The 14,995-nt window shown below is 40.3% G+C and overlaps 1 protein-coding gene across 1 annotated transcript in view; it reads right to left on the bottom strand.

Moving 5' to 3' along the window:
• Positions 1-1,177: 1,177 nt before the first annotated feature.
• Positions 1,178-14,995, bottom strand: part of NUFIP1 (nuclear FMR1 interacting protein 1) — a 21,141-nt gene continuing 7,323 nt past the window's right edge. The window contains exons 6-10 of the mRNA XM_048293555.1: positions 12,358-12,450; positions 8,446-8,708; positions 6,840-6,968; positions 5,688-5,920; positions 1,178-3,146 (exon numbers count right to left, since the gene is read on the bottom strand). Of these exons, the coding sequence (XP_048149512.1) occupies positions 2,808-3,146; positions 5,688-5,920; positions 6,840-6,968; positions 8,446-8,708; positions 12,358-12,450 (1,057 nt within the window). The 3' untranslated portion in view covers positions 1,178-2,807. The remainder of the gene's footprint in view (positions 3,147-5,687; positions 5,921-6,839; positions 6,969-8,445; positions 8,709-12,357; positions 12,451-14,995) is intronic.

Genomic DNA, 14,995 nt, shown 5'->3' with positions numbered 1-14,995 from the left:
TCTACCCTCTCTCAACTCTTCTAGCTTAGTAGGTGAGATGGGTTTAAAACAAACAAAAAACACCAAAGCCCAAGGGAACTGAATTTAAACTAGACGCCTACAACTACATTTTCAGTAGCTAAGTTATAAAAGAAGAAAGATAAAAAATAAAATTTCAGAAGTGTGAAGATTGTCAGTGGAATATTTTTATCTATAGTGAGTCACAAAGACTGAGCAGTAGGATTCTTTTTTTCTTAATAACACTGTAAAAAAACTTTAAGAAACTACCACCCCAAATAAAAAAAAAAAAAAAAGAGAAAGCAAAAAGCTACAGAAAGCTTACTAAAGACATTGGCTCCAGCAGCATGCCAGAAACAACAGGCTCTTCTCACAGACACAGAGAGGTATTTTATTCCAGTGAACAAAACCCACCTCTGCTAACCCAGAGCAGAGGAACTGCAGGGACCAGAAAAGCCTGCAGACATTTGACAGTACCAGAGAAGGTCATTATGGCACCTTCCTATAAAAGGCTGAATCCAAAGTACTAAGGAAGCACATCCTTGATGAGCAGGAAGGGGTATGTGACGTCTGCACGTGGTCTGGAAGAACAGGAAAAGAAAAGTGGGGGAGAGGAAGGGACAGGGACCTCCTATTCATTGGCCAAGACTGCAATTCAGGGCTTGACATCACTGCAGTGTCTGTCTCCACATGGCTGCTATATGAATGGCAGAAATGGCTTGTTATGAGAAAAATGGCAATTCTTGTATGCAACAATGTATGCAACAAGTCCTAGGTTAAAACTTATGGTTTATGCCATTTACAGATCCCCCTATAAAGAAACCTACTTCTTTCTATGTATATGAAACAGACTTTTTAAAAGATTTTTTTTTCTGACAAAGTTTTTGGTTTTGTGTGAAAGTTTAATATTCTTAAGTCATAATGACAACAGTATAAAGAATTCAGGATAAAGGTTTTGTCTTTTTAAACACAAGGTCAAAGTGTACAGTCAAAGAAAGCTCTGCCATCACCTTGATAGGACACAGGGTTGTTTAAAGTGCAGTTTAGTAGCAAATTTAAGACATCCATTTCTTTTCCTGCAGCTGTTACTTATGCTTTCAACAGCACTGGTACCACTCCACTCTGAAACCAGGTTCTGCTCGAGTGCCAGATCTCTGTGGCCAAGTGTTCTTCGTTGGTATTTTCATTGCAGTAAAACTGTAAGAGCCAGAGGCAAGTCAGGGAGATTGAGATGGCTCGTGAGATCATCATGGGAAGAATGAATCATCTGCCTTGGAAATATAAATGTTTATGATCACTGCTTCTATTCTGCACATATATCCTTGAGACACACAACTTTTACAAGGGTGTTGGTATTTATATAATTCCATAAATTTAGACAGTGCATTACCAACACGATATGCAGTTGTAGTTATAAATAGCAGAGCAGCAGGACAGAATTTTCAACTATTTCTTGTTTCCTATACTCCACAAATGAGATGTGTGGCATCTCAACTTAAGGAACTAAAGGAAAGAAAATACAGCTATTAGACAATAAACCCCCCCACGTGAGTCTCCCTATTTCAGATGGTGGAATGGAAGGCTAGACTTCTACCAAAGAAAAAGAAAATAAAGCCAGTCCCTGAGAGTTAACTGCTACATTTAACCATGACTAAAAGACAAAGAGCAGATTCTGAAGCGGAGGTTTTGAGAATAGATTTTTTTTTTGTGGCATGTTTTCAGTGTCAATGTGACAAACTAACACCTGGCCTTGACAAGAAACATTCTGGCAAACAAATGCACAATATAATCAAAAGACTAAATTTGTCCCTAAACCTTGACTGATGCTTTTTTTTTAGCGCTCAGAACACTATGGATGTACGCACAAACCCATGAAAAAAAACCCAATCACTGGGTGCTGTAGCAGCATCATAACAATGTACCAAGGCATCCTTCCAGAAGGCCAACTAATAAATTCCCAACGTATGAAAAAGGTAACCAGTAACTTGTAGCAAGCTTTCTAAACATCGATAATAATATTAAGGGTTTTAATGATATTGAGGGTTTTAATAATATTGAGGGTTTTTAATAATATTCAGGAGTTAATTTGTCAGGCAATAACTGTAACAGCAGTTACGGCCAAAGGCTCAGTATTGGGTACCTGAGGTCAACCAGCAACCCAGCACTGATGCAAGCAGTTATAGTATTTTTATTTATTTGTTTTTTAAATAAATAAAGCCTGTGCCCTTGTTTTCATTCTGTGCTCAATTAACAAATTAATTCAGGGAGGAAGAGATTCCTGGTACAAGCAGTACTTTTTGAGCCAGGTCAGTTATATCTTCCATATTTTACACTGGATATATTAGATTTATATTGGATATATCTTATAACAGCTTTAGTAAAACAACGGGTGCACTCAATTGTCATTTGAAACTACACTGAAATACTTCTGGACACGCAAGATACTCCACACACACCAGACCATGACTTCACATGAGGAAGATCCATCCTACTTGGCTCTGGTGATGGACTCACACACATTTCCTAAGAAGGTAAGACACTCCAAGCTCTGAAGCTCTAGAGTGGGGATCTGCACCTACTCTAGGGAAGGTCATACTCTGTGCCACTGCTGCCTTTGTGCCATGTGGAAATGGAATTACTCAACATGTTTTCCAAGGAAATGGCCACCGAGGGCAGAACAGATCAGGAAAGTGGTTTTAACAGCTCTCAGTATGTACTTTAATGATTTTTTGTTACACTGATGTCTTTCAAAAAGCATCAGTTGGGTAGAAAATGTGAGCCTTTGCTTTGCTGTCCATAACAGACATCCTCTACAGTGCTCCTTCACACTGAATTGATGGGGTTTCCCACATGTCCTCATCTGCCAACTGAGCCATCTGTGAAGTCTGATCCACAGGTTCTTTCTCACCCTGGGCTATTAGTAATGCATCTTCTTGTGCTCCTTCCAACTGAAGGTCAGAGCTACAAGAACAATTAGATTCATCGCGTTTGTCCATCGAAGGCTCTGCTGCACTTGTAGAGGACTGTTCAGTTTCTGCTTCAGCCTGTGGTTCTGTGTTAAGATGAAGTCCAAACATGTTATTTCTGATGAGGTATCGAACACACTGCAAAATCACATTCCTTTCGTGTCGGATGTCCTGGGCCAGTAACTGGAAATTAAAAAGAGGAGAAGATGATGCACATTTCCCTCTATTGCTCTGTAGCAGATACAAGCATAGCAAGATGTACTGATCTACTCAGTAATTTCCAACATCTTTCAGTTTAAACAGTTGGCTCTCTCACACAGGTCCTGGACACATGGGGCTGGAGACTGCCATAGCAGAGACAATGCTGTTCTCATATGGACTGTAATACCAGACCATGCATTCCAGTACACCAGGGTAGCAGGTCTATTAACATCTTTCACACCTTCTGAGTTATACTTTATCTGCAATTTAATATCCCATGCATTTTTAATTTAAACCCCCTATGAGTAAAAGATAAATACAAGGAAAGGGCATCTTTCTTCAAGTACCAGACCATGGATTTAAACAGCAGCAACTGGTTTGGGCTATAATACACCAACCTAATTCTAATAGCTTAATCAAAGTGCTAGAGGCCTCCCTCATCAACTTTAATCTCACTGAAGTTCATTTTGGTAGTAGGAAAAAGAAACCTATCAGTCAGAGAGCTGAATGAACCTTTTTCATTCCAAGTGTCAGCAGCACTAGTACTCTGAACAAACACAAAATCTGAGGTAAGTGGCTAAATCTGTAACTACCTGATCATTTGCAGGAGAGCTGTATTACACACTGCAGGAGATTTGGCTAAGTTTGGCTTGTAATGTCATCAAGAAGCTTTTTTTGTTGTTACAAGTTTCAACAGCGGTTTAACAGGACACTTTTAAGTCTGAATATTTCTACTTAGACTAGTTGCTAAGAGGTGTTACAAGCAGCTGACACCTAGAATGAGCCTTCAGGAACCTTTCATCTGAACTAGATGTACTTCAGGACAGACAAGGGACAGCAAAGTGGTGTTCTCTTTGTTCAACTGGGAGACAATGGTGAATTTGCATATGGCCAAATTAGGGCCCAGCTGGGCTGCACCCTATCAAAAACCCTATCTTTGTATTTCATTTTTTAATGCAGGGATGGGTATCAGTGGAGTGACAGTACCCAAGCTTTTGATTTTGTTAGCATAGAGAATGACTAAATAGACATTAGTGTTTGCATGGCTACAATAAACATGTTTTAGTAGAGCCCAAGCTCACTGCTGAACAACTGCTGAGAGATACCTGCAGCTATTCTCCTACCTCCCTTTCTTTTTTTTTAAAAGCATCAGTTCATTGATACAACATCCTTTTTTCAGCTTTCTGGATGCATCCTATACAATTTCAACCTTGCTCCCTCTCAAGGTTTTTACACACTGACCATTTCTGATGACAGTGGAAGCCTACCTGCAAACCTCAGGCTCTCTTCTGTGATTCATAGCCACAGTACACATTCTTTGAAAACAACTCTGAGCAACTTGAAAAAGCAAAAAAACCTTACTAAAATGCAATTTTAAAAATGGACTATACTGGGAAGCTTCAGCTCAGGTTTCCTATGTACTGTCAGCTGCTCTCAGCATGTGGGACTTCACTTGACTTTCTTCCAGAGTCGTCACTGCTTTCTTTGATCACCAACAACTTTGAAGAGCAAGTGATAAAGGCAACTGCATGCTTAGGGAGCTACACAAAGGACAAACACTTCCTTTTCGGTCACTAGGAACTTTAATTCTTGGCAGCAATGGTACTATGTGCTAAAAAGACTACCAAGGGATTTCTCCCACATCAGCAGCTTGGGAGGTACCTTATCACACATCTCTTGCCGAAACATCCTGTGCTATTTCAGAGCTCTGATGTCAGTGGCACCCTGCTTTCCCATGTATTTTGCCCACTGCAAGTTTTCCCTTGATGAAGGAGCTTTATGCTATTTATAGAATCACAAGGGTAGTACTGCTTTTGAGTAACAAATACAATAAAAGCTCCAAGGTTTTGTTGGAGCTTTCTAAGGAAAGACACCAAGCTTTGTGGCCAAATGGGTTGCTTTGCACTGCTACTGGGAACACCTTGGACTCACCCATACAAACCTCTTTCTACCCTTCTGAGACACCAACCTGCTGCTCTTCAAGGTGATGTCCCTTCCTCAGATTTATCTAAACCTGCCTAGGAAGAAACCCTCATGCACGCAGGTCACAGCTCAACACCACTCTGTAGTTTAAGTCATCAACACACTTCTCAACGAGATCTCTTTGCATGTGCAAAAACAACCATGTGCTCCTCCAGCAGAGGAAGGTCGCTGAACAGCAAAGATGGGAGCAAAAAGATCAGATCATGGCCGCTGGGATTACACACAAACAAAACGTACTGGATACTACCACAGGGAAGGGAACAGAGAAGAACAAAGGGTTTGTTCCTTGTGCAGCTCATTTCAGACGCATGATTCAGCTGTCATCTCTTGCTTACCAAAGCCAGTCATCACCTGAATGTATGCCAGGGTATTTCTATTTGTCTATTAAAGCATCTTCACCTTCTCCAAGTGAAACAGTCACTTTACTGTTTTTAAGCCAGGCCCTGTGCTAACAGACTGCTCTAACTTCCTGCAGGGAAGAGGAGAACCACTCACAAATAGTTCTACTCTTGTACAGGAGGCACTATTTTAGCCTCTTACCATTTCCAGCAGAGTTGGACGGCGCTTGGGAAGGCGAGGTAATGTTTTCCTGCCCCACTTATCAGGTCCTCTGGGGGGACGTGCACTCGAATTCGAGCTCCTTAACGTTGTGCCTGCACATTCTGGGCGGTTTTGATTTGGTTTCTGACTCCGAGGAGCAGGAGTAGTTTGAGGCGTATTTCTGAGCACAGCCTGGTTTCCCTCAGCTTTTGTTGCAGTCTTGACAGGGATTTCTTAAAGAAAAAGAACACACTTTCATCTCAAACTTAAAAGCCTCTTTAACATGCTCATATCCCTGTGCACTGGCAGTTCGTTAGTACTTTTCTTGCTCACACAACCTGATGTGAAGCTGTTCAAGGTTTACTTGGAGGAAGGGAGGGTTCTGTTTGGTTTGGGTTTTCTTTTCAAATACAAAAAATAATCTCTAAACATCCACAGAAAGGAAAACAAGGTATTTAAATTCTGCAGCACAGAAAGAAAAATAAAAGGAGTAAGACCTGAACAAGCTTTTCAAACCTCTGCCTTCTTATCACTTATGAAGTACATTGCTTCACATTGTAGCTTGCTGCAAATTTGGCTGCTGAGAAAATCATGATACAGTTAGGACAGAGGATGCCCAAGTTCAATTCACTGTCTGCTAGATGGTTTTTAACTTTGGGTAGGCCACCCAAGGCAAGTAAGGCAGAGAAAATATCTGCAAAAACAAGCAGCAGCAGAAGCAATTCCTCATCACGCACTGATGCATACACTCGGGAAGTAAAAAAATCCATGTGCTTCTTGCAGGAGGACTTGAACAGAGAGTTCAAGTACTACTGCAACACCCAGCAGCCTTCTATAGAAAAAGCCCTTAAGGATGTGGAAATTAGTTCACAGGGTGACAATAACAGCTTTTTCCTAGCACTATTCAAACATGATCTGAAGCAAGACTGAAAACAGGTTCCTTATTTTCCCCCAACTAGGACAGAAAACGCTTGGGAAATTTGATGACACACAACCTAATCAAAGACATTTTATGCCTCCTCTCTCAACCCACGACATGCTGCTGAGAAAAGGACAGCAAAAAAAGCCATAGTCCTGCTTGCAGTCCACATCACTGCAGTGTGACACAGGGTAGAAGAGGAGAGGAGAAGGGCAGAGGATGTTTCTACACACCTTCCGGCTCGCTGTCGGATGCGCTGCCATAGTTGACCGACAGCGCGCTAAGGGCAGAAGTCACCTGCCTGGGGACAACTGACAATCCCAGTCTCCCATCTTCCTCAGCTGCCTCCTCCTTGTCAGATTCTGCAGGGAAAGAAAAGGCAAGAGAGTCACAACAATCCTGCATGCCAACAGCCAGCCTTGCTGCTACATCCCCGTCTCAGCACCACGTACACCTGGTGTTGGGCACCATTGCTCAATGCTGTGGACTGATAGAAAACCCCCCGCATTTGTCTACCTTCTACAGACAGGTGGTGGCAAACTGGTGCCTCTACTGGTTTATAGTCCTGCCAGCAAAGCTACAGAAACAAAAAGTTTCCTGAACACAAGCTTGAGCTTTCTGCTTCCTTCTTTGCATACCAAATATAATTATAGGTTTTGTTGGCAAGTGTAGGTAAAGAGAAAGAGAGAATTTCGTGGTATGTTTTGAAGTCTTGCTGGATTTAGTCCTGAGAAGATGGAGGAGAAGGATTTAGAAGCCAATCAGGGGGAATTAAAAAAAAAAAAAAAAAAGGGAGTCAAAAAGATGCACCTATACAGTAAAATCATGGATTTGGGTTGTATTATTTTTTTTTTTAATTCTACTTAGTTATATTGTGTTTCTTATTATTTGTTCTGGCTATATTTCTTAATTGTATAAAAAGTTGCAACTAGCTTTAATAATGTGTAATAAGCAAGTACCACATTCCTTTTCTACCTACTATAACAGAAGTCACTAGCTGTACTTTGGCATAATTAGATCTTTTATCATTAAGTAAAACACAGATGCTGCAGGGAAATACAGATATATTTAAGCATACTTAAGTTTCCCAACACGCAAAGATTAATGGAATAAACAAATTGCATAGGGATGCTGAGTTCTTGTTCTCACTAATTGAAGATTATGTCTTCAAGAGGGAAAACTCAGCATCAGACATCTTTCCAGGGAATGTATTCTACCCTTGTTGCTAAAAATAGCTAGAGTATAAGTCAGCTTACATGCCATATTCTAAGAGTACTGCATCACTGCCAACTATATTATAAATAGTTACATCTGAAGAATTTATATTGCTGCCAGTATGAAGAAACAAGACATGCTCACAAAAAACCCAAACCCCAACAAAAAACCAACCCCAAAAAAAAGCAGTACTTCAGAGAACACACACATATGGAGAATATCAAGAGTAATAATACAGCAAAGAACAGAATTAAAAGAAAAATTCTGACATTTTAAGTAATTCACTTAACTCATACAAGGAAATCCATTTGTTTTCACATTCTAAATACTGTTATTTTCAAAACCCAAAGGGATATTCAACAGTCTTTAAAAAGTAATTTGACTGTTGCATTACTTCATTCTTCTTATGGTTTTATAAGTATTTTCCTATATCACTGTCAATCTAGCAACCTAAGCTGGTGTATGTCCTTTAGACTATTGTACAATATTTACATCAGAACATGTAATGCTGCACACAAACTTCATGTCAGACTTCCAAAATGGTGACTAGCAAGCACAAAGTCTCAGCATCCAAACTTAAAACAACTATTTAAAACAAAACTTCTCCAAGTTCCTTCATCTTACCAACATCACCGTTTGCCAGAAGACCAAGAGGGTCCACGTCTTTCTCATATGCTTGGCCTGCCAAAGGATTTTGCTTCTCATGTTCCTTTTCACACATGCTGTCTTCTGCTCCATTGGCTTCATTTTGAGTTCTATGTGCATGATAATCGCCACCATTTTTCCTAAATTTCTTCCAGAACGGGCGCCATTGTCTTCTCCTGTGTCTTCCTTGACGCCCAAAAGCCTCTCCATTTTCTGGAGGTTTCCACATCCCTTTCATTTTTCTGGAGAATAGAAAGCAAAGCTCATACAGATGGTAAGCTGTGAGAATAAAAACAACTAATGTAACCAAATGGCTCAGGCCCTCATTTAAGGTTCAGCAACACAGAATGACGCCAAGACTTACACCAGCTCAGCTAACACAAGGTGACAGACCATAAAATCAGTGACACCTCATCTCAGGCAGAGCAATGGGACAAAGCTGGAACCTGAATGAACAGTTTGAAGTTCATGAGTTTTGGTTTTTAGTTTTTAACAAGGCCAAGGGTACATTGGCTAAGAAAGTTCCTTGATAATCTACAGCGCGAGGACATGGTGTTTTCATTTCAGATAACAAAGTCAACAAATACTCTATTCACATAAGCATTTAAGTCATTCAAAACAGTGGCAACAAGAAGTTAAAAGCAAAGCATCTACTATAAGCATACTTCCACTGCTGAAGTCTTTTTTCCTAGTTACAGATCTGAGAAACATCTTGCTGCACCAAATCCATTCAGCCATCTGACACCATCAGCTGCAATGACTACCTACTCCCGCCTCCAACTAATATGCCATTAATCTTTTCCATTCCAAGGAAAAGGAATAAAAGAAATGTCCATCAGGATAATGCATTTTTAAAAACCTGAAACAAAATAACAAGTCCTAAAACACAGGAAGAGCACAGCATGCTGGTTCCACTTATCTTTCATGGTTCCATAACCTTCCATGTTTCCCTATAAACACATGCTGATAGGAAGATACCTGAAAAACTTAACAAACTCTGGTCGAATTATACAGATACAAGAATAAATGTGACCAAGAGAAAAAAACAAATATAGAAGGGACAACTGAAGCTTCCTGAAAATACTTATTTCCAAGCAACAGAAACTTAATTCAGCAAAACAAGACTGTAACTAATCATCACTACATTACAACATCAAAAACTACACGAGATCTGCTGTCCTGAATAAGCCCCATGGCTGGTTCTGATCAGTTCTCCCTGCCTCAGCCTCACCTCCAGCATGGCTGAGGTCCTGTTATTCCTAGTCAGCCACGTGCCTCACGTTGTGAGATGCTGCGCTCATGTCTGGCATCCCTGAAATCTTGCAGCAAGGTGTTAATATTTTGTGACAAAGGACTTCTTTTTGTTTGTCTTCATTCTGATGTCTAAACAAGTCATTTGGTACCCCATCCTTCTTGAGTTACACGAAATAGTGTATAATCACACTTCATGCACCTCTTCCACCTATGCAATTTTTCTAGGCCTCCATCACACAGCCCTTTCAAGCCACCCACTACTTTGCTTGCTCAGAAATGTTTCCATTACCAAATTCCTCTCTTCCATGCTCTTCTGGCCTCATCAAATCCTTCTTAAGAAGAGAACAAGGCCTGTCATAGCACTTAAAATTACTTTATATCACAACAAAACATATTTAATTTCGTTCTCCAGTCATTTCATGACAGTATCTAACACTGCTCATCCCTGATGGCATCACTCACCACAGTGCTCCTGTGGCACAAGTGGCAAGCCACTGCCTTCCTGTGCATCAGTCCCTCACCCACAAAAGAAGGCTAATATTAACTCCTATGATTCAACTCCAACAAGAGAGAAAACGGCATTTCTGAATTTGTACAACCAGGCTCTAAATTCAGCATGTTGCTGCATAACCTAGAAGATATTGAGCAAATATAGGCTCAATTAGAGGTGTTGTCCTTGACTGAGGGTTAAAAACAACTTTCTGAGTTCTATGGGGCCTCAAACACCCAGAAAGAAACTCCAAGGTCACAAACACATCCCAACAAACATCAGCCTGGCATCTGCCTTCTGACATTCCCTCGTGAAAGATATCCTGCTCTTAGTCCCCATTCAGAGGGGATGGAGAGCTATGTACTATTATTCAGGTGCTGTAAGACACCAGACAGACTTCCAAAGTGGTCCTTCTGCATCTCTAATCTCCCAGACAGGGATGCTGAGACTTAGGAGTTGTAAAGCACTTCAGAGAACCACAAATGGAAAGCACCATGGAAGTGTTAAGCATCTAATCCTTTCTAAATCTTACTTAGCTATTTGCTTTAATAGTACAGCTTGCAGGGAACAAGCTGTATTCTATTTTTGCCTCATGCATCAGTAAATTTGCCAGATAAGCACCAATTCCAGAATCTTTACTGCTGTTATACAAAGCAGAAATGACAGCTTATGGACAGTTCACCGCTTATGGACAGTTCACCAAGTCTAGAGTGCTACCAGCTCAGCAGACTGAAGGGAGAAAAAGAGATTTCTATAATCAACTAGAGTAAAAAGTTGCTAAGTGAAAGTAAATAACCTGCAATTTTGAAGGCATTTTTTCCCAGATATAAAGCTACTACAAATGTAACAGCATGGAATTGCTGATGGATGTTTAAGACTACTTGATGCATCTGACTCACCGACACAAGAGATAGCCAATAAAACCTGTAGACATCAAACAGTTTGTTACTGTGACAAAGAAAATCCATCTAGGAATCTCCAACCATAGTATCATATGCGTTTTCAGCTTTAGTTTCAATGCCCAGGTTTGGTTCCTCGGGTGCAAAGCACTCCTGCCACTTTATATCCTTTGAAGGAAGTTTTACTTCAGTCTTCTATAAATCTTTCATTTCAGTCATGAAAGGCAATTGGTTGGATGGGGGCAGGTAAGTGCTGGATCTTCTGAAGCACATGCTGTACCCAGGTAATTTGCACTGTCCACATTTAATAAATTACACTAGCTTCTTATTCTGCACTAGTTCAACCATTTCACCATGGTGCAAGTTTTGTGTTGTTTGCTGTCATCCCCTACACAAAAAGCTAGGCAAACCCCAGTTTGACTTCCATGCAGCAGAAAATGGCATTTAGCAAGAGCCCCTTAGGACTGAGTCCACTCCTGCCTTCCAGCTCAGTCATTCTAGTTTGAACAAGCGATATTTTAGGAGTGTCCCTCGTTATAATTTTTTTTTTTTTTTAAAAACAATCTTCCCACAGGTCCTAAAGCAGAGCTAATGAAGTTAGCTGGTTCCACCTAACAATAAAACTGAAAGAAAAGAACAAAATCATACTGGAAAATAATTTATAACGCAGAGAACAGATAAAAATCCAAGACAAGTAAGTACTAGCTCAGAACAATGGTAGCAGATAGGGTTAATTTTATTTTCATATAGTTTTCATTACAACTTAAATAGAGCTGCTTCTTTCTTCTACCCTCCATCTTTTCTCCCTCTTCAGTTGATTATTGATTTATCATCAGAAAGGAGAGAGAGTAAGAAGTCAAATCTGCTCATAGAATCTCTGTTGGCCATTTTCAGGCAATAAAGGATTAAACCATGTGGAATTGTCATGTTGCATGACTTTTGTCCCCATTTCTACTTTTTCGGAGACCAAGGTTATGCTGATCTAATGAATGGCCACTAGAATGTGGTTTTCTCAAACAAGCCAGAATACTGGATTTTTAATGTAGTTATTCCTTCATTTAACTGAAGTGGACTTTGAAGCACTATGAAGTAAACAAAAGAGTATTACATCAGTTTGTCAAATGACCTGTTCTCTCTGCAAGGGCAGCCAGATTGTGTATGCAGTGGAAGCAGTAAGTGCTGGGAGACTACACCAAGACTTCTGAACTCAGTGGGAGGAAAGCAACAAGCTTGGTTCAAACCACTTACCCAAACTGTTGGGTAGTCAGCACTTCTCCCCTTTCCTCCTTCTGCATCTGCATTTCCTTCTTCCTTTCAATGTTTGCCAACGTAGGAAAATTTCTAGAAGAAAAAAAAATAGTTTTGCTGGCTCTTAAAGGATTTACTGTACTTTCTCAATTCCCCCTTTACCAAACCAGCTTCCTCTATAACATTGCAGATTTTTAAAAATTTTCAAGGAAGTTTAACAGACTGTTTCTTTCTTAAAAAAGCATTAGTGAGGAAAAGAAACCTGAGTGCATTTATGCTTACATATCCAGACGCAATGAACAACAACAACAAAAAAAAAAAAAAAAAAAAAAAAACCCAAAACAAAAAATCTATCACATTTGCATTCCTGGATTTACCAATCCATCAAAAGCAAGGTACAGACAAACAGTTTGCTTATAGTCATGGACTCTCTGTTTGCCCCAACACATAACTGCATGATTTAGTCCTCCAATTTTATTTTTATGGAGCATCAACTGGGTTATTTAAATGACATGCCTTTAGCACACTAACTGCTGAGTTCTTGTAAACTTAAAAAAAAAAAGCTTATAGGAACAGCTTCTGGGTGCACAAGATTCCTTTAATGTGACAGGGAAAAGCACACAAGTTCCTTCTCAAGCAATATTCAGCACTGTTCTTGCACACTGACCTCAAGTTCACCAAAATTACTGCCCCTTTTTAATTCCAGGTTCAAGAAAAATTGCCAAATTACGCAGATGGAAAGAAATCTACTATTACAACCATCTCCCAAACCATCCCTTCTCTTCCATTCCCCACCTCCCTTAACATCCTTCCCTCCAGACAAACGCCTCACTGGTTCTGACACGCAGAGCCTGTGCAGCAGGCTTTTTACCACCAAAGCCCAAAAATGGCTACACTCCTTGCTCTGCAAACATTAGTTAGCTAAATCCCACTGCTTTGAGATAAAGGTGGTAAATGAGAAACACGTGCACACACTCCCCCAGCTTCTGGATAGAAACACAAAGCATAAATATTTGATGTCTATTAAAATGGAGTAAAGAGAAACATAGAACAGCTTTTCACTATAAATAGCTATCAAAAAAGACACATCTCTTTCTTTAAATATTTAATCTTATCACATGCATTTCCCCCATATTACAGCATGAATGTTAAGTGTCACATTGATTCAAGACAGCTTCAACCACATACCAAGGGAAAAAGAGAATCATTTTGTACAAGACAAACCTAAACACACTACAGAACTTGTCTCCTTTAAGAGGATTTGAACATGAGCTGTCAACATCTATTTTCATTGGATTTCTCCCAGAAATCTGCCATACAGCTCAAGTGAGCACAGGGATGTGATGTTTTACCTCTGCTCTTCCCTGTTAGTTAGATTTGTTCATCCATGTTACAACACTCCCAGCACACAGCAAATGTGCAATGAACTCTTTAATCTCAAGAGCTTTGCATTGACAAAGACCCCGGTGCTTGGCACCTCTCCGCAGTTTTAAGATAAGGTGCTTTTCTTCAAACACAAAGGCTCCCAGAAGGACAGCAAGCTATAAAATAAGTACTTATGCTCAAAAAAATCCCCAAGCTTGTTGTAGAGATTGGTGTGGGGGGGTGTTCTAACTATAAGGGAAGACCCTAAATACTAGAGCAAAGGAGTCTTCAAATGCTCCAGCACTTATGCTGATTAAGGACACATTCAGACACGCTCTCCCAACACGATTTGAGACATGAATGCCTCCCACTTTCATTCCTGTGAGTTACCACTCCCTCCACGAGCCACCGTAATGGACTGCATGAATGCTTTCAGTTCCACTCACTGCCAAGACTGACAGATTTCTCCTAAACCACCCTTCCAGCTGACACAGGCAGTAACTGACAGCTGGCGAGAGCTCAAGTCACAAGTCCCAGTATGCCTGCAGAAGCACATCTGAAGGCATCTGTAGTGGCTCTGTTTATTTTCTCCAGCTCTTCTCAAATGTTAAATGGCATTTCACTCCCTGCCTTTACCTCATGCCTATACTGACAGAGTCTCTCCACATAAAAGGCCATAGGCTTAAATCCCAAGAGTTGACTTGGGTTTGCACCCTTCTAAGATGGCAAGCCCTCCTCCTCTCCTAAGAAAATGACATTCTTAAAATATTACCTACAAACACCACTGAAATAGAAGTAGCCCAGCACTTATGCCTTGCAAACAACTTGTCAGAGCTTGAATACAAACAACTTCATCAGTCCCCACAGGGCTTTACAAACCTGAGAAACTTAGCGTAAAAGGGAGAGTTAAACCATGATGTGATGGTCTGGCACAGCGGACTTCATGAAGCCAGTACTGCCTGAGAAGGCAGCCCCATTTCATAGCAGCTGCAGTTCCCAACTGTAGACACTTCTACAATCCAAAGTTTTCCAAAATAAATTGATAGTATCAGAAAACTGCTTTTGAGACTAAGATGAGTATATCACATATCCCTCAACAAAGTGAGACATGCAGGTAAAGGACACCCTAAGCTTCTAGAGACACGGAACAGTGACACTGAGCATAATCACTAACATGTGTCTCTTAGTGTATAGATTTTTTTTTCAATAAATAAGCACACTAGCCAGAGCCATGCATTTTTTTATAGGCCAGCATATTTTATCTTGCTACATA

This window comes from Corvus hawaiiensis, chromosome 2 (assembly GCF_020740725.1).
Source record: "Corvus hawaiiensis isolate bCorHaw1 chromosome 2, bCorHaw1.pri.cur, whole genome shotgun sequence".
Classification (NCBI taxonomy): Eukaryota; Metazoa; Chordata; class Aves; order Passeriformes; family Corvidae; genus Corvus; species Corvus hawaiiensis.
Note: the sequence above shows the minus strand (reverse complement) of the source record. Positions and strands in the feature narration are given on the sequence as shown.